Here is a 19964-nt window from a genome sequence, read left to right as displayed (position 1 = left end):
ATACCACAAATTACGGCAATTTTATTTCGTTCTCTAAAACACTAGTAGATGCAAACTAATACAGTTCCGTAACCAATTTACGGGGACAAAGGTTTGAAGGTGTTTTTCATATTTTCAAAGCCTTTTGACCAAAGATAGCGGGAGTGACCCTCTCAAAAGTGTGGGCTAACTCCACCAAGTGACGAAATCCAAGATGGCCACAAAAAGTATAAAAACACGAATTAATATTTTAATGTAAATGACAGCGAATTACTAGTAGTTGAATCCCAATGTCAGCATAAAAATATATTAAATGTTATACATCTATTTCCAACTTAGAATGTCTGGTATAACTGATATTGTTATCATTGATGCTAGATATATGGAGGTTGTTATTTCCACATGTTGCACGCAATGTAGATGATGATCCTGAGATAATGAGGAAACGGTTAAAACAAACTTTTATTCTAAGGATGGTGATATACTTCTGCATATATTCACTGGATCTGATGCAAAGTCTTTGAGAGTGTAATAAGACCTGGGGATGTTCGCAGGTTTTGAAAACAGACTCAAGTATATAGTATATTATAATAGCTGAAACCTGGATTTGGAAAAGTAAGAAAAAGAGAAGCAACATTTGGTATTCAACTGAACCAGGACACTCATAACATCAAGTTTTAACTGACAAGCCATCAAGTGTACTTTCTGCTCAGTTGTGTCATATTAGATATCCCACTTTCCTTACAAGTTTGATCATGGCTGGTGCCTCAGTGTAGAAAACTAAAAATATAAAAAGCCCCCGCTTCCCTAGAGTTAAAGGTACTTGGACCTGAAATTAATTTGAGCATTATTTCTGTAAAATACTTTCAGTTCCACTCTTGAAATATTCAGTGCACATCCATGTATTCATTCAGACATGTCTGTTTACGGAAGCTGCATTGGCGTAAGCGGTAGAGTGACAGTCCTGGGCCCGTGCTTATTAAACTTTTAGAGTCCAGACTCGATCTCTAATGACGTCACACGCATACAATTTGAATGGCGTTGTCATGATATTGGTGTCTCGGACTCTATTAGTCTAGAGTCTAGACTCTAAAAGTTTTATAAGCACCCGGCCTGTAGGTGAAGTTGGTCACCATGATCAGTTCTCCTCTGTAGACAAAGTACTAGGCAGCGAATCATGGCTGTATACCTTTGCGACTTTATCATACCTTCGTTTGGAATCAATTTTGTGCAGAGATAGTATATTGAATAAGCTAATGGCAGATTAATAATCGTTATTAATGTTACAGCTTCAATAACACAATTCTAAAAAACAATTATTGCTTCAATGAATTGCTGGTGAATATATTAAATGGGCTATCCCGAGTTTCGTTGTAACCATTGTAATATATTTCTTAATTTAAAAAAACTACAATTTTTTTTTTTTTTACCAGCTGAAGTTACATCTTAAATACAGTTAGTGTTCATAATATCAGTTTCTGTACGTCGAATATGTTTCTGGTTATCCTAATGTTTATAGTAGGTCACTTTTCATTTTACTTCCTAATTTATTTATTTATTTATTTATTTTGTATTTTCGAAATTATTAGAGGCAAAATATCATCCGGGCTACCTACAAACATTAGGATAGCAAGAAACACATTGTATACTAATGTACAGACACTGATATGTCAAACAAGAACAATTATATTTAAAATGTAATTTTATTTGTTAAAAATACTGTTAGTCGAAAACATGTTGTAACGTGTAATGGCAGCAGTCTCTTTAATGCAAATTATTGAAATCTTTGACCCTCAAATTTGGAAAACACGTGTTTTGATCATTTTGGTGGCCATCCTGGATTTCGCCACCTGACACAGTCACACACACACACACACACACACACACACACACACACACACACGCACGCTCCCCCGCTAATTTTTATCCCCTTAAATTTCAAAAACATTATTATTATTTATTTATTTTTGATGATGATTCATTTTATATAAAAAGACAAAGACGCATTCTCTGGAATTCGTTGTTGCAAAGATTTCAGGAAACTGGTTTTAAATGGTAAAAGTGTTCTAAGTGAAGTACACAATATAGAAATATTTTTTCATGTACCATATATCAGGGCCGTAGCTAGGATTTTTTCTTTGGAAGGGAAAATGAGTAGTTAATAGTCTAAAAGTCCTTAAACGGCCCTGTATATAAGTATAAATATATTAAGTACTGTCGTGCGATGTAAGTTGTATAACTTGCGCCTAATCCATTTGATGTTGTGGGGTTGTTGTTTTTTGTTTGCTGTTGGATTTTGTTTTAAAGAAAAATATACGTTTCAATCAAACCAATCACCATCTTGTAAAAATAAATTATAGATAGATCATAGTGTAGAATATTTAAGTAAGGGAGTTGAACTCTGGTGAACCAATTTTTGGCTCTTTATTTCAAACAAGAACAATGAGGAAGGTACGTCTAGCCCAATTGAATACGGTGTCTGGCATGGTCACTGGTTTGATTTGGAACATGCTTTTAGACTGGTATGCATATTAAACAATATTTAATGCACATTATTGCTTAATATCAATTTATTTATTGAATTAATAAAAGGTTTACATGAAACGGCTATTAAATATAACGAGCACAGCCATTTTGCTCCATTACATTAAACATTAAAAAAATAAAATAAAATAAAACGTAGCTTCCTGCAAAGAATGTTTACACTGAAACAGCGTCTGACGTCACAGTCATTAAATGTTTGTCGCGTCACACCTAAACTTGTGTTATTTTCATCGAAAAACAAAATAATTAAAAAATATAACTTCAAAGAGGTTACTTAGTTCGATAAAGATGTGCTCGCCTGTTACACCGGTAAGCCTTTATTGAAACTTCGTCAAATAACCACGATATCAAAACGTAGTAATTTGACCATATTCTATATTTATCAACCGAGAGGGCTTATTACTGTAAATAATTTTGCAATCCGTTAAGCAGACTGTCTCATCTAAAATCATAGAACTGACCAATCACATATTTCCAAAGAAAAGGAAATTATCTCTATCATCTCATTTGATACACTTGGCGATCGTGATGGATGCCCCCAATTAGCAGGAATAATTCTAAAATTTCGCGTTTTTTCATTTGTTAAACTGTCAGTATGTGTTGGTGGTCCAGCACATAAAGCTCATATTTGACCTGATTGTCCCTTTAAGAGACAACATGTTGCTGCGCAGTTACTTTCTCTTTGCGGTGTTTAAAACGCACCGGCTTAGACGGAACAAACGTATTCTACCAGTGTACTTGCTTCCCCCATACCTACTTTCCCCCCTTGTTTCGTCTGCAATGTTTATTCATATGCTTGTTGTTTTCATCGTAAATTACGCAATTTATTGGCAATGCAAATTTTAAAAATTTCTAATAATGCGAACTATGATATCATGTGGTTCTTGTACAGTTGTTGAGTTAAACTAAATTAAACGTTACCGGAAGCTTACGCAAGTTGACCCTCGCGGCTTTCGGTTGTGATTCTTCATTCTTCAATTTCTTGTCAATAGGCTACTGGCGTTACGAATACGTAATCTCAATCTAAAATGCTGCTGTCGACGCTGATGCATAAATATGTAAGGTAATTGAATTTTAAAATTATGCGTAGAAAACAGCAGATCGCTCGTCTGAGCTGGGATCCAAGTCCAAATTGAAGTCTGTGCCCCACGACTGGCATATCAAAGGCCGTGATATGTACGGCCCTGTCTAATGGAAAGGTGCATATAAAAGATCCCTTGCAGATAACGTTAGAATAATTATCAGAATTAACAAATATTTGATATCCAATGATTGGAAGGAAGGAAATGTTTTATTTAACGATGTACTCAACACATTTTATTTACACTTATATGGCGTCAGACATATGGTTAGGGATCACACAGATATAGAGAGACAAAACTCACTGTTGCCACGTCAAAGGCTACTCTTTTCGATTAGCAGCAAGGGATCTTTTATATGCACCATCCCACAGACAGGATAGTACATACCATGGCCTTTGTTACACCAGTTGTGGAGCACTGGCTGGAACGAGAAATAGCCCAATGGGTCCACCGACGGGGATTGATCGTAGACTGACCGCGCATCAAGCGAACACTTTACCACTGGGCTATGTCCCACCCCTCCAATGATTGGATAAATAAGTGTCTTAGTGGTGCATGGGGCACATTAAGTCAATACTTTTCTTAACTTGCACAGCGAGTTGCTTCCCTCTACTTAGCAAATTTAAAATGGCGGGTTTATTTGTTAAAGGAATGCTAAAGCAAGGCTTTTGGACTGGGGTGCATATTCAACGATACATAATGCACATTATTGCTTAATATCAACAAGTATAATCGTATAGTTAATTAATAAAATGGTTAAATGTGACGGCTATTATATATAACGGGCGCAGCCATTTTGTACCATCCCATTGAATACGCCCTCTAACGAACTGGTGGTTACGTAATACCTAACGTGTCGCATCAGGAATTAGTCTTTGAACTGAAGAAACAAAACATACCTGATTTTTGCGGATGCATCGCATTGTTCTGTAATAATATCTATCCCTTTCATTTCAACTTATTTTTGTGCTTATATCCAATTAAGGTTCAAGCACGCTGTCCTGGGCACACACCTCATCTATCTGGGCTGTTTGTCCAGAACAGTTGGTTAGTAGTTAGTGAGAGAGAAGAGTGTGTAGTGGCCTTACACCTACCCATTAAAGGAGAGGACAATTAAGGCATTTGGCCTGGTATGCATATTCAACGATATATAATGCACATTATTGCTTAATATCAATACGTATAATCGTATAGTTAATTAATAAAACAGTTAAATGTGACAGCTATTATATATAACGGGCGCAGCCATTTTGTACCTTCTCAGTGAGTACGCCCTCTGGCGAGCTGGTGGTTATGTAATACTTAAACGCGTAACGTCAGGAATGAGCCTTAGAACTAGAGAAACACAATCTACCTGTTTTTTGCGGGATGGTAAATAGTCATGCATTGCAATGTTCTGTAATAATACACATCCCAGTAAGCCAGCAATAAGTATATCATTATATACATATATTATTTTTCAATACAAAATAAAATACCATTGTCAAAGTGGCTACACAACAAGTCGAAACAATTAACAATGTTTTGCCCATGCATTAACATAAGTACTGAAATTATACACAGAGTGTTTTCTTAGTTAATTGGTCTATGCTGTTAGTCGCTTCTACCTGTGATTCCTAATTGGCAGGTGTGTATTTGATTGGTAACCAGACGAGCCAATTAATTGACGGTGTCTAGACACAAAAATACATACCGGTATTGCGGAATATTACCTGTCGCCCCTAAAATTGTAATGGACATGGTTTATTACTGTAAATAGTTCTGTAAAACTATTGATTAAGTAGACTATTCCATCTAAAACCACAGAACTGACCAATTACGTAGTCCCAAAGAAAAGAAAATTATCACTTGGGTATCGTGGGTTGTCGTTTTTGCTCCAACATAGCCTATCAATAGGCCTAATAGTGTACATTTTTCCTTTAGATTATTTAACAGAGAAAAATACTATAACCCCATTTTGTTCTGTTAATGCAACTTGAAATATATTTAGTTAAATAGTTTATTATATTATTATGTCATTTATGCTGTTTTACAAGTCCGGTTGATCAAAGAAAATGGCTGTCCCCAGTTAGCAGGAATAATCATGTTTTTTTTATTAACTCTAAAATTATGCATTTTTTCATTTGCTAAAGTGTCAGTATGTGTTGGTGGTCCAGGTATGCATCTTTCCAACACATAATGCTCTTGTTTGGGTTGACCCTACCTTTAAGAACTCGCTCTGGGTTGGAGCTGGTACCGGGCTGCGAACCTGTACCTACCAGCCTGTAGTCCGATGGCTTAACCACTCCGCCACCGAGGCCGGTATATCTATCCCAGTAACACAGCAACCTGTATATGTCGTTTATTTTTAAATACAAAATAAACCACCATTGTCAAAGTGTTGAAATAACTGTTATATATTTTATATATAAATTAACCCACGTACTGAAATAATAGTCGGAGTGGTGTGGGTTTTTTGCTTAATTGGTCTTTTCTTTCCGTGGCCTGTATCTGTGGTTCTTGATTGGCAGGTGTATATTTAGACGGTCCCTAGACACTGTGTCTAGACACTAAAAAGACGTGCCACTTTTATTAAGATCATAACGTATTGTGTGATAACCTCAAATCGTAATGGACTTTACCAGTTTTATTACTGTAAGTAATTCTGTAAGACCCTTGATTAAGTAGACTTTCCCATCTAAAATCACAAACCTGACCAATTACGTAGTCCCAGAGAAAAGAAAATTATCACTTGAGTATCGTGAGTGGTCGTTTTTGCTCGAACGTATCCTACCAATAGGCCTAATAATATGCATTTTTTCTTTGGATTTTTTAAAAGAAAAAATACTATAACTCCATTTCGTTATATTGATGCAAATTGAAATATATTTAGTTAAATAGTTTATTATACTATCAAGTCATTTATGTTGTTTTACAAGTCAGGTTGATGAAAGCAAAGCGCCTTGTCGTAAATTAGAGCATTAAAAATTTTGTTTACACTGTGCATAATAGAGAAGTTGGACCTGAGCTGACGTCACTTCGCCCCAAGCTATACCACCGGACATCACAAAAACGAAACAAAATGGCTGCCCCCAGTTAGCAGCCCTGAATAATCACGTTTTTTTATTAATTCTAAAATTACGCGTTTTTCATTTGTTAAAGTGTCAGTATGTGTTGGTGGTCCGGGTATGCATCTTTCCAACACATAAGGCTCTTGTTGGAGTTTAGTCTACCTTTAAGGTTATCATTAATTTTGTTAATAATGATGCAAATACTTCTATCAGGATTTTGTGAGTACGGTAGGTTATACATTTTTAGTTTGTGTGTCCATTTGTTGCACTATTTCGGTTGAGAATTGATTGAAGCATGGTGCCACAAGTTTTGAATACAGGTTACCATTATATATAGGGTATGTAACAAGATCCTGACGTAGAAAGAACCACACTTTCTACGTCCCTCCGGACTGGTGTTTTAGTGGCATAGTAAAACAAGACGGTCTTTTAACGTCCGCAGAATCACATCCTACCAACCCTAGTCCTTCCCACAGGGAACTCCTTTTTTTCATACTATGGAATTTACTAAAAGCTATTTATTTTTTAGACGTTTTCTTAATGGCAAACCAGACTGAAATTATTTACAAAAAACATTTTTGTAGGAGGGTGGGATGGACTTTAGCTCTAATCATGTTAAAGATTTATCAACTCGTCCCGGTGATTGGTCATTTGACCACTTTACTGTTTGTACTTATATCACAAGTACTTACAAAATATTAAAGATAACAATTTACAAAATTATTACACATCATTCAAATCAGCTGATGCATGAAATTTGTCTTGTTCACACATTGATTCGTTAAACATGGTTGTTGGTCAACTCACCTCATTTGTCAACTCGTCCCAGTTCAAAAGTTATTCCGAGATTAACAAAAAAAAAATGTTTCCGCAAGTCTTTTTAATGTACATCGTATAATTTTATATAACATAAAGATAGCTAAAGATGAATATGATCCATGGTAACTAGGAGATAACCATATGGAGTTTTTAGATTTGTGGGTGTTATTGTCTATTTGATCCGACAAATGTCATTTTTGACCGAAGGCGTTATCTTGAGGTTAAAAATGTAACATTTGCAGGCATCAAACAGACAATAACATCCACAAATCTAAAACATCCATATGGTTATGTCCATTGTAATTTAAACTGAATCGTTTTTCTGTGGAACTAATTGGTGATTTGGTATTTCTTGAAAAACATACCTGGCTATTGTAGATCCTTGAACCGTCAATTTGGCGTGTTCCAATTGCTAATGACATCACTTTCTAATGACATCATTAGCTTTCCAGGTGTTACTTTCATTTGATCCCAGAAAAAGAATGTAATTAACCAATCACAATACAGAATACACTTGCCATCAGTTCAGGGTTGAAAATTAACATTGAAACCTTGGTCGCCAGCAGGGCCAGTTGAAGAAAAATCTTACTGGCCCTTCTCAAATTCAAGTAGACCTCTAATTATGACATTGGCATTTAACTGCACAGCCAAAATAAAAAATAAAATGTTAGTTAAATAATAACCACATGTGCACCATATATAGTCTGTTTGCATCAAAAGGAAACCGATGAATTTGCATGTAACTTCATAATGAATAGTCAAAATTTATATAAAACATGTTATTAAGTTTTAAACCCATACCGACTCGAATAAAATTTTTTATGAAAAAGAAATCCAGGATAATTATTGAATCTCATTTTTAATATAGGGGTGAAGACAAACTGTTAGAACAGCCAAGGTGACTTGTGTTGTCTCTGAAGTAAAATATAATGCAGTACAAAACGTAGAACTGCACGTGGTTTAGTAAACTAGACTGGGAATGGCAGTCCTCTTTGTGGTGATGAGGGATGAAATAAATTTTGTGGTGATGCAAGATGTATGCAATTTCCAGTAACGGATCTCCTCGGGAGTAGTGGTTCTATAGACATGGCACTAGCTAGGGATCCATGGAATTGTCCACAGTTTTGCCAAATACTCATTCGACTACATTATGCAGATATACGACCCTGATCATCATGCATTACGGTTTTGTTGTTCAGATTGCCTTGGATGTTCCAACAATTGCCTTAAAACCTGTATTAGAAAAGAAGATTTAACCAATGCAGTTTGATGGTAATTTGTAAATATATACAGTATATTTTTAATTTACACTCAAAAAAGAAGAAAAAAAAGTAATTTAAGATGATTTGTGTTTAAACCTTAATAAATATGTTTTGTATGAATTTTATGTTTATTCAGTATGAAGTTACATGCCATGTCATCGATCGGTTTCCTTTTGACGCAAACGGACATTAGCCTAAAAATTAATATTTTCAGCCTTAGAAAAATGTAATGTGTGTCTACACACACATGTGTATGTTTAATTTGGATATTGTAAATGTTACAGTAGTAGGCTGTTAATAAAATAAATATCAAAAGAAAAATAAATCTGTGTAACATCCCCACTGTCAAAATATAGAGCATGTTCTATGTTTTCTGCTGCCAGATCTGTAGTTCGCGCCAACACAGACGTACGTGGTATGTTTTGTCACATTCGATTCGGTTTCAGTGTCTTTCTTTTTTAACTTGTACCATATTCGCCAGACCCTAAATTCGATGGTCGCCCAACGGATTACCTTTGTAAAATTCTTAGTCGCCCTTAGCTAATAAAGGTCGCCACGGGCGACCAGGCGACTACTTATTTTCAACCCTGTCAGTTTACAATGTACATTTAATATTAATATTAAGTTATTAAAAGAAAACACGTTATGTAGCCTACTTTTATATTAAGTGGGGGCGGCAACCCACTGTTGGGGGCATTGGGAGGGGGGACCTACCCACTCTACCTATGTATGATTTTATCAAATTTAATACAATAAAAAAAAACCCACGATTATGCCACTGCTATAAAGGTATGGGTTTATGATGGGGGAGATATTGGCCTGAGTGATGATGTGGTCATGCCATCAAACTTTAGGCTGTTACAGGGATCACATACCAAGTTCATTTCTAGAATTCTTGTCTACACTCTTCAGGCCTATGAGAATTGGTTACGCAGAAATAAGTCCAGGTAACTCATTTCTTATTGCGTAACCCGTTATATCGCAGTAAATGGTGCTTGAAATTTTGCGCAAACATAAAATAGGTAACGCAAAATTAGATTTGCGTGAGCAATGTGCGAACAAAACGATCGTTCTCAAAATTATCAGAGGCCTGCAGTGGGCTGTACGTACATGTAGGATCATTACCACCCCCCCCCCCCCCCCCCCCCAATGAAGAGACCATTTGTGGTTGTCCTATTCCAACCAATGCTCCAAAACTAGATTTGGTATAAGAGAGTCCATATTGGTTAGGATTTCACAGTTATAATTGGTTAGCACCAACAGTAATTGGTTAGCACCAACAAATGAACTTTCGATTACACAATCGGTTACAATTACATAACATAAGAAGGCTTTGAGTTGAAGATCCATGTTCACCGGGATCCATAGACCTAACAAATGGCTAATTTTACCTTTAATAACTACCATATTTTATGTTTTATTTTTTATGTTACATATGAAATCAAATACCAGCCCTAACATAATATTTACATCAATTCCATCGTCTAACTGGAGGAACATTGGAGCTAACAGTTTCCCACACAATGGATGTTTATAATCGATCATCACATCAGTATAGCGGGTTTCCTCTCTTATTTTCTATGTGGTCCTTAGCCATATGTCTGATGCCATATAACAGTAAGTAAAATGTGTTGAGTGCGTCGTTAAATAAAACATGTCATCTTCACATCAGTAGAGATAAACTGATCACTTTTAAGTTTATAATTACTGGAATATCACTATAAGAACAGTTAAAGTTTGTTAAATAGTTTAACAACACCACTAGAGCACATTGATTTATTAATTATCAGCTATTTGATGTTGAACATTTGGTAATTTTTTTCATACAGTCTTAGAGAAGAAACTACGTTTTTCCACTAGTTGCAAGGGATCTTTTTTATAAGCACCATGCACAGCCTTTGATATACCAGTCAATGGAGCATTTTACCGCTAACAAGTGTAATAATAATTTCATAAATGAAATATTTAAGAACAATTTGTTTAATCAGTGGCAATAAGGTCCTGGGCCCTGTTCCACGAAGCGATCTTAGCCCTAAGATTATCTTAAGCGCATAGCTACCCTATGCACTTAAGTTGATCTTAGGGCTAAGATCGCTTCGTGGAACGGGGCCCAGGACCTTATTGCCACTGATTAAACAAAGTGTTCTTAAATATTTCATTTATGAAATTACGATTCAAAATTATTATTTTTTCTTTCCAGTGTTGTGTCGGAGATAGCAAGTCTGATGATTTTGTCCGGGATCTTTTTCATTCTTGTCTTCACCGTGGTACTAATCTCACTGAAGCTGTGGATTGGCTGGCGCTCAAAGTCTTTGTTGCCTCATCTGAGAAAGGACGCACAAGGGAGAACACTCACAACTGTAGGGTTCTTTCACCCATACTGCAATGCTGGAGGGGGTGGCGAGAGAGTGCTGTGGACTGCAATCAGAGCTTTACAGAAAAAGTGTGTAGTAAGGCAGTTTAAAACTAATTCTATCCTGCAGGCATGTTACAGAGATTATCTTACCGAAAATGGTTATTTATTACAATATATAAAAAATTCATTATTGGACCATTTACGTTTTTGAAAATAATGTCAAAAGCCAAATTAATTTTTATTCTTATTTTTAAATCACTTTACTAATAAATGATATTTAATCCAATAAATGATGTAAATAAATGGCAAAGTGTTTACAGGTGCTGGTTCTCAGTTAGTATATTGTCAGAAATTATGTTGAGAAACAAAGGGACTACAGTTAAGTTACAAAATGTGATCCATGTTAATTCCTAACACCACTTCGGGAATAATGGTAATTACAAGACTTAAAGTACAGTAGAATCTCATTGGCTCAACCTCAGAAGGGTCGAACACACCGCAACGCTCGAACCAAAAATGAAGTCCCAAGTTTTTTGTTTGGTAAACCCTTATATTAACTGATGATGGGCCCAGGGTTGACGATAAGCCTTCGCTCAAACTAAATTATCGGTTCCGTCTGTGTTATTAACTATATTTCCCTCGTACTATATTCCCTCCATCAAATATCTTAAGGAACACCACCGAAAAGGAGTAACAATTCCTGCGCTTGCGCAGTTGGTGATTACAACCGTGGATTAAGTATTTAGGTGGAACGAGCTATAGATGAATCAGAGAATCGCAACAATAAAATTAAAATTAAAATTACTTCTGATATTAGCTACTATATTGTCATCAGTTCATTAATGCCTGCGTGCATTAGACTCTGTTCGAAATGTGTATGCTGTTGTTTTGTGCCGATGAACCTCGGATTCAAGGCTGAAGTAAAGAAATGAATTGAACAATAGTCATGCAATCCTTTCTTTACCATACTTGTCATGTTGTTTGTTAAGCGGCTATCGGTAATGATCTTTCCAGTACAGCTAGTGTTACGGTACCTGTTATATGAACCATGATACCAATCAAACAATTAGTGCACAAAATGGTCTCGGCGTGAAGCGTTACTTTGAACACGTCTACAAGACCAGTTTTAAATGAAACATTGCAAGAGTTAATCAGCTGTCATCACTTCAGCAACCACACATTTAATTAATACCGACAAGGGCTTCTGCATCAGAGTAATTTCTAATAAATTATTTCACAGATATTTTGCTATATAATACCTTTCTGAAATTTAAAATTTCGGTCAAACTACCCAGTGGGTCGAACACTTTCTTGAGCACCGACGGGGTTCGAGCCAACGGGATTCAACTGTATATTTGTTTATGATTTTTAAACTGAAACTTGTTAAAAGAGTGCTTTATCTCGGAAATTAATATTAAACTTAACTATACCAGGTTAAATAAAGATGTGGAATATTACCTGTTACACTATACAATGTATGTCAACACCAGTTAAATAATAATAAAAGAAAATCAAGTCCTTTTAATTGCAGTTTATTAATTAATTTTGATTGTTAAAGATGTCTTTTCCAGATATCCCAGCATTCAGTGTGTGATTTACACAGGAGATGTTGATGCTCGACCAGCTGACATAATCGACAGAGCTCGACAAAGATTCAACATCGTCATTGTGAGACCGGTTGAGTTTGTCTATCTATACCGTCGAGACTGGGTGGAAGCCTTCAAGTACCCCTACTTCACTCTCCTCGGCCAGAGCTTGGGATCTGTGTTTCTAGGCTGGGAAGCCATGATGAAGTTTGTGCCCGATATATATCTGGAAACTATGGGCTACGCATTTACTGGTCCCTTATTTAAGTATTTCGGAGGCTGTAAGGTTGGAGCATACACGCACTATCCTACAATCAGTACTGACATGATAGACAGAGTGTCACACCGCTCTCGCACATACAACAATGCCACCTTTATTTCCGGCAGTCTTCTTCTCAGTGCTGTCAAACTTGCATATTACAGACTCTTTGCTTATTTATATGGCATTGTGGGCAAACGATTTGATCTAATAATGGTCAACTCTACCTGGACGTTTAACCACATTGAAGCCTTGTGGCAGGCTTCTGATAAAACACACATCGTGTATCCTCCGTGCGATGTCACAGAATTCGTCAAACTTCCTCTAGAGAGGGGAGGTGATAAAACGATCCTGTCTGTGGGACAGTTCAGGCCTGAGAAAGATCACCCGTTACAGATTGAGTCGTTCTCTGTATTTCTCAAGCGGATGGGCGACTCTGAAAGACGTGCGTACAAACTGTGTCTCGTTGGAAGTTGTCGACATGACAGTGACGTGGAGAGAGTGAACAATCTGAGGGAGTTCTGTGAGGAACTCGGGGTGGCCGACAGGGTGCAGTTCAAACTGAACGTCAGCTTCACGGAACTGAAGCAGCTGATGGGATCATCTACAGTGGGTCTGCACACCATGTGGAATGAACATTTTGGAATAGGTAATGTGGATGTTTATTATTTGTTAGTACACTACTGGATGGGACTGTAGGTTTTGTCTCTGTGCTGGTAGATACTGGGTTCAGATCCCAGTCAAGGCATGGGATTTTTAATCCAGATACTTACTCCAAACCCTGAGTGAGTGATCCGCAAGGCTCAATGGGTAGGTGTAAACCACTTGCACCGACCAGTGATCCATAACTGGTTCAACAAAGGCTATGGTTTGTGCTATCCTGCCTGTGGGAAGTGCAAATAAAAGATCCCTTGCTGCCTGTCGTAAAAGAGTAGCCTATGTGGTGATAGCAGGTTTCCTCTTTAAAACAGTGTCAGAATGACCATATGTTTGACGTCCAATGGCCGATGATAAGATAAAAAATCAATGTGCTCTAGTGGCGTCCTTAAATAAAACAGACTTTACTGACCCACATTTCTGACTATTTTTGGCAATGCCTCATAATTTTGAGCTAAAGTGTTATGTATATACTGATCTGAAATTTGCATATACCTTTATCAGGTAGAGTTACATTTCTGACTATTTTTGGCAATGCCTCATAATTTTGAGCTAAAGTGTTATGTATATACTGATCTGAAATTTGCATATACCTTTATCAGGTAGAGTTACAGATTATGTTTGACCTTGTGGGGTTTTAAGTGCTTTTAGCCATTTTTGACAGAGTATGGCCCTTGAACTTGGAAGTTAACCATCACAACAACAGTTTTCAGGATTTTTCTTAAAGGCACTCAGTCATGGATGGTTGACCTAATTAATGACCCAACAAAGTATTATCAGAAACCCCTTCATTTTCCACCTTGTTAAATTCATTATTATGCAAAATATGCCATAACAGCTGGCTTAGGATAGGATTCGTTACATTTTTAAAGAATACTGTAAACTAGACAGTGTTTTTATACGATGTGGCTATATATACGACGGCCGTGTTTTTAGCCTCCGCTAACGAGGGCTGGCTATATACACAGCAAAAATGTTTATAGGTGGTAAATAAGTATTTGATTGATCCATATTACCGAACCATCTGGAACAGGAGGAAAACATACAAAGTACTGTATGAACAGTGCGTGGTCTGAACAGGAGGGGGGGTATATGAATCTAGCGGATCCTTTTGTGTATGTTTTCATAGAGATATGAATAGCGTAATATTGTACCTGCAGTACTAAACAACAACAATAATTTAAAAAATTTAAATAATGATAATGAAATAAAATAATAATAAATAAATAAATAAATAAAAATTAAAATGACAAATTATCAGCTGCTGAGGTAGATTATCAAAAAGAGAAACTACATGTAACTACGGACAGTACACAAACTATCAACGGCTTGAACTTAAAATTGTTTCACCGATTGCAATTTTGAGGCTACTTACGTAAATGTTTTAAAAAGTGAATTTAGCCACAAATAATATGTGACTAAAAGTTTATTTTGCTGTATGTAGTCATATTTCAAATGCGCAGAATTGCAAGGGGAAGTAAAACTGTTTTTAAAAGAATTGCTATGGGTGGAACAGTCCACCAATGGCAATTTTAAGCCTGCATATATGGCAATTTTAAGCCTGCATATATGGCAATTTTTTTAAAAGTGACATTTGCAATTGCTGTTCGTGCCACCGTTAAGTTCAAGCCCTGTATTGAACTTATTAAAGACATCATTAAAATCAGTCCATAAAACACTTATCCAATAGTGTTGTCAGTTTTCGACGTCACATGATTTTCAGTGTAGGAAACATGTATTGGAGTGGGCTGGGGTTTTTTATTATTATTTTAAAAATAATTATCAACATTGTGCATTATATACTACTCAAAAGAATTTAAGGGTCAGACGATATTTTCGACATTATTTTCTGAATGTCAATTATATTAGCTAGACCATAATGCCACGCATGGTATTGTTCCATTTTGACGAAAGTGGGTCTAAGCAACCCATAAATGAATTAAAATCCACTGTCATTGACACTGTCGACTAGTTCTAATGGCGAAAACATGCTTACATTTGCACGTAAATTAGGGCGAAAGCGAAAGGTCTGCTAAGTGCCCATAACTTGCTTTTTCACAAAGCACTTCATGTGTATTCCATGTTCCCAATGCTGAATTTCCGTATAATTGGAGCTTGTGTTCGTGTACGGTGCACACTCCAAATTCGACAATGGTACGACTTCAACTGACTATCGAAGATCGAGGAAGGGCTATTGCTTGGCTTCAGGATGGCAATACGCAAAGAAATGTTGCTCTGAGACTTGGTGTCAGTCAGAGTGTCGTTGGCCGACTGTGGCAACGGTACCAAGCAACGAATTCTGTTCGAAATCGTCCACGTTCGGGAAGACCCCGAAGCACTACAAATAGAGAGAACCGCTACATCACCAATATGGCTCTACGTCAACGCACAACCACTGCACGCCGATTACGTGACAATCTGCGGACTGCGACTGGAACTCGAGTGTCTGATTAAACCATACGCAATCGTCTGAGAGCCAATAATCTACGCTGCCATCGCCAGGCTGTTCGACCACCACTCCTACCACGTCACAGAACGGCCAGACGTCACTGGTGCACGCTTCATCTGCGGTGGCAACGTGTTCAGTGGGGTCGAGTGATGTTCACTGATGAGTCCAGGTTTAGTCTCCAGTTCAACGACGGTCGGGTTCGTGTCTACAGACGTCCTGGGGAGTGCTTCGCTGGCGTTAACGTTAGACAACGTCACCGGTTCGGTGGTGGCAGCGTCATGGTGTGGGGCGGCATCTCTATCCACCACAGGACCCCCCTCTATGTGGTGGATGGCAATCTGAATGGAATCCGCTATCTGAATGAGATTATCCGGCCGTTGGTTCTCCCAGGCCTTCAGCAGATTGGCGGCGGGGCAGTTCTGCAGGATGACAATGCCAGACCCCACCGCGCCAGGGTGGTAACGGACTTTCTCAGACAACAAGGTATCGCCAGGATGGATTGGCCAGCATATTCGCCTGACTTGGCCACAATAGAGCACGCCTGGGACGAATTAGGCAGGAGAGTTCGGGATAACCATGCCCCTCCGGCCAACACTCATGATCTGGGTCAACTTCTTATGGCAGAGTGGCAGGCCATTCCCCAAGAGTTCTTCACACGTCTGATCAACAGCATGAGGCAACGATGTGTCGAGTGTATTCGCGCCAGGGGTGGATTCACACACTATTAAACGAATGTTCTAATGGGTAAAATCCATGTTTGACAACCTTCAACTTTGACAGCATGTCATGTGACTTTCTTGTATACAGTGACGTTTATTTGTGGTTTTTTGTAAATATGGAACAATAAAAAAAAAAATTGGTGTAGTTTACATCATCAATCTAATACACTCTGAAACTTATTTGGTTATAAATTTTTGACCCTTAAATTCTTTTGAGTAGTATATTAACAACCATATAATAAAAACCAAATTCACTTTGGAGTGGAATATATGCACATTATCAATCTAAACTGAATTCTACCAGTATTAATGTAAATATTTTATTTTAAAAAACAACAACAAAAAACAAAACAAAACGCCACTAACATTTAACACAGAAACAAAGACATTTTTGGTATTTTTGGACATTACAAACATGGATGATGATGAGATGAATGGTGAAGCAGCAGTATTTCCATTTCGGTATGGAACAACTTGACAGGTCCGTGCTCCACGCTTGCTGTCAGTTGAGCTATCTCGGTATCACCCGAGCCCAGGGTACACGGAACCTGCAGTGCATGCCGGGTAATCCTCCCCCATGTGGGGTCATACACTCGGGAGACACACCCATAATCGCACCCATGAAGTGGGTGAAACTAGGTGTATGTGGCCTTCCACCGACCCATTGAGCCTAGTGGTGCATTCACTCTGAGTTGGAGCCGGTACTGGCATGAAAAATCCCCCATTGTCTCAGATGGGATACCTACCAGCCAGAGGTCCGATGGCATAACCACTACACCACCGAGGCTGGTCGTTAATTTAATATTGATCCGTGAATGGTTGATTCTTTTCCTTTGTAAATGGTATATTTACATGTACTCTATTAATTGAAAAACCTGTTTGTTTTTATTGCCTTTCAGGTATTGTAGAATTGATGGCGGCTGGGTGTATTGGTTTGGCTCACAACTCAGGAGGACCTAAGCTTGATATTGTGATACCGCACAACGGAGAACAAACGGGCTTCTTGGCTGATGATGTTCCATCCTATGCTGATGCCATGGAAACCATTTTCAACATGTCTGACAAGGAGAGACTCAAAATCCAAATGAATGCTAGAGAGAGTGTTCAGAAATTCTCTGATGAAGAGTTTGAATGTTCTTTCCTGACTTTAATGGAACCCATGCTTCAGAATGGGGAAGAGAAGGTGTAATGATTGACACATTGTCTGCAATAAAATATATTGTCCCTATCAGGAATGCAGCCTTTTGATGGAGAACCAAAAATTGGCCAGTTAATTTCTACCATATTAGATTTGGAATAGAAAACAATTATAGCATTATGGCTGTATTGCTCTGTGATAAATTGATTTCTTCTCTGGTACATGTATAGAGTACTATACAGCTGAAGAGTAATTTTCATAGCATTTCAATTTATTTTCGTGCTTATATCCAATTACAGTTCAAGCACGCTGTCCTGGACACACATCTCGGCTATCTGGGCTGTCTGTCCAGGACAGTGGGTTAGTTGTCAGGTGGTTAGTGATTAGTGAGAGAGAAGAGGGTGTAGTAGCCTTACACCTACCCATTGAGCCCTTAAGAACTCACTCTGGGTTGGAGCTGGTACCGAGCTGCGAACCCTGTACCTACCAGCCTGTAGTCCAATGGCTTAACCACTGCATCACTGAGGCTGATGAGTAATTACTTGCATGGGAGCTTCTCACTTGGTTACCTCCCCTTGTTGCACAACTGCATTTTGTAAGTTCTGGCCTCTGTGGTGACGTGGTTAAGCCATTGGACATAAGGCTGGTATGTACTGGGTTCGCATCCTGGTACCGGCTCCCACCCAGAGTGAGTTTTAATGACTCGGTGGGTAGGTGTAAGACCACTTCACCCTCTTCTCTCTCTCTCTAACCACTAATAACTAACTCATTGTCCTAGACAGATAGCTGAGGCGTGTTCCCAGGACAGTGTGCTTGAGCATTAATTGAATATAAGCACTAAAATAAGTTGAAATGAAATGTAAGCTCTAGTAACAAATTGACTACTTGAAGAACATGTGACTTAAAACTGTGTAAACAATATCATCAAATAATTTGTATTGGATTAATAGAATCTATCACTGTTGTGAGGTGTGGGCAGGACATAGCTCAGTGGTAAAGCGTTCAATCGATCCCCGACGGTGGGCCCATTGTGCTATTTCTCGCTTCAGCCAGTGCACCACGACTGGTATATCAAAGGCCATGGTATGTGTTATCCTGTCTGTGGGATGGTGCATATAAAAGATCCCTTGCTGCTATTCGAAAAGAGTAGCCCATGAAGTGGCAACAGCGGGTTTCCTCTCTCAATATCTGTGTGGTCCTTCACCACATGTCTGATGCAATATAACCGTAAATAAAATGTGTTGAGTGAGTCGTTAAATAAAACATTTCCTTCCTTCCTGTTGTGAGTTGTAAATAACGCAGATCTTGGGGGGGGGGGGGGGGGCCTTTCCCTAAATTGTGCTTTTTTTTTTCTTTTCTCGTTTTTTTAATCTCTTTTTTTTTATGTTGGAGAGTCCAAGATCTCCCATTGCGAATGTTTGTGACCTTTGGCCATATGTCATTGAATTTGTTCAATTATTTTTAAAACAATGATACAAAGTGAAATGGCAACTTGGGGGTATAAGTATTTCAACAGAATTCTGAAAAAACATGCGTATTTAGAAATCAGCAAGCCCCAGCGTGCTGAACAAATTTATCTAGCACCATGCAAAGGTTGCCTAATTCAGTCCAGAAAAACAAGTTATTAAGATTACTTATGATTCAGCTAATATTAAGTTGCTTTTGTATCATCTTCCAATGGGCTTGCTCTCTTGTCAAGACAGCCTTGTGTTCAACAACTGAAAGCAAGCTTTTGTATCATCTTCCAATGGGCTTGCTCTCTTGTTAAGACCAGCTTTGTGTTCAACAACTGAAAGCAAGCTTTTGAAAGTTGCTTGCATATTAATGAGCTGGCTGTGCCATTCCAATACTCAATATTCTATTTACTAAATAACGTATATATAATACCAATGTAGGTAATATGAATTATAGGAATGAAATCTGTTGTTGTCAGATCAGGTATAGCTTTGTTGACTTCACTTGCAGCAAGCAGTAAATAATCACTATAATATATATGATCTAATTTTATGGAATGAAATAGAAGATGGAAAGGGAATCGGTTGGTTGGTATGTAAAATAGAGGGT

The 19964-nt window shown here is 37.8% G+C and overlaps 1 protein-coding gene across 4 annotated transcripts; it reads left to right on the top strand.

Moving 5' to 3' along the window:
• LOC121375564 (GDP-Man:Man(3)GlcNAc(2)-PP-Dol alpha-1,2-mannosyltransferase-like) lies at nucleotides 1–17990 on the top strand. 4 transcript variants are annotated; one of them, XM_041503076.1, is made up of 4 exons: nucleotides 1–91; nucleotides 10937–11179; nucleotides 12664–13586; nucleotides 17662–17990. In XM_041503076.1, exons 2-4 carry the CDS (start codon nucleotides 10962–10964, stop codon nucleotides 17949–17951), a joined length of 1431 nt encoding a protein of 476 aa, XP_041359010.1. In that variant the 5' UTR covers nucleotides 1–91; nucleotides 10937–10961; the 3' UTR covers nucleotides 17952–17990. The 4 variants fall into 4 exon arrangements, with proteins under 4 accessions (XP_041359010.1, XP_041359009.1, XP_041359007.1 ...); XM_041503075.1 differs by having other exon boundaries at nucleotides 2–99; XM_041503073.1 differs by lacking the exon at nucleotides 1–91 and adding an exon at nucleotides 3268–3586.
• Nucleotides 17991–19964: the final 1974 nt, after the last annotated feature.

This window comes from Gigantopelta aegis, chromosome 6 (genome assembly GCF_016097555.1).
Source record: "Gigantopelta aegis isolate Gae_Host chromosome 6, Gae_host_genome, whole genome shotgun sequence".
NCBI classification, from domain to species: Eukaryota; Metazoa; Mollusca; class Gastropoda; order Neomphalida; family Peltospiridae; genus Gigantopelta; species Gigantopelta aegis.
The sequence above is the reverse complement of the archived record's forward strand: the minus strand, read 5'-3'. Positions and strand labels throughout refer to the sequence as shown.

Bases quoted from the DNA above. Each gene is read 5' to 3' on its own strand.
- LOC121375564 (XM_041503072.1), top strand. From the start codon at position 9,574: ATGCCATCAAACTTTAGGCTGTTACAGGGATCACATACCAAGTTCATT. The intron at 9,684-10,936 runs GTAACTCATTTC...TTTTCTTTCCAG, and splicing joins TTACGCAGAAATAAGTCCAG to TGTTGTGTCGGAGATAGCAA. The intron at 13,587-17,661 runs GTAATGTGGATG...ATTGCCTTTCAG, and splicing joins GAATGAACATTTTGGAATAG to GTATTGTAGAATTGATGGCG.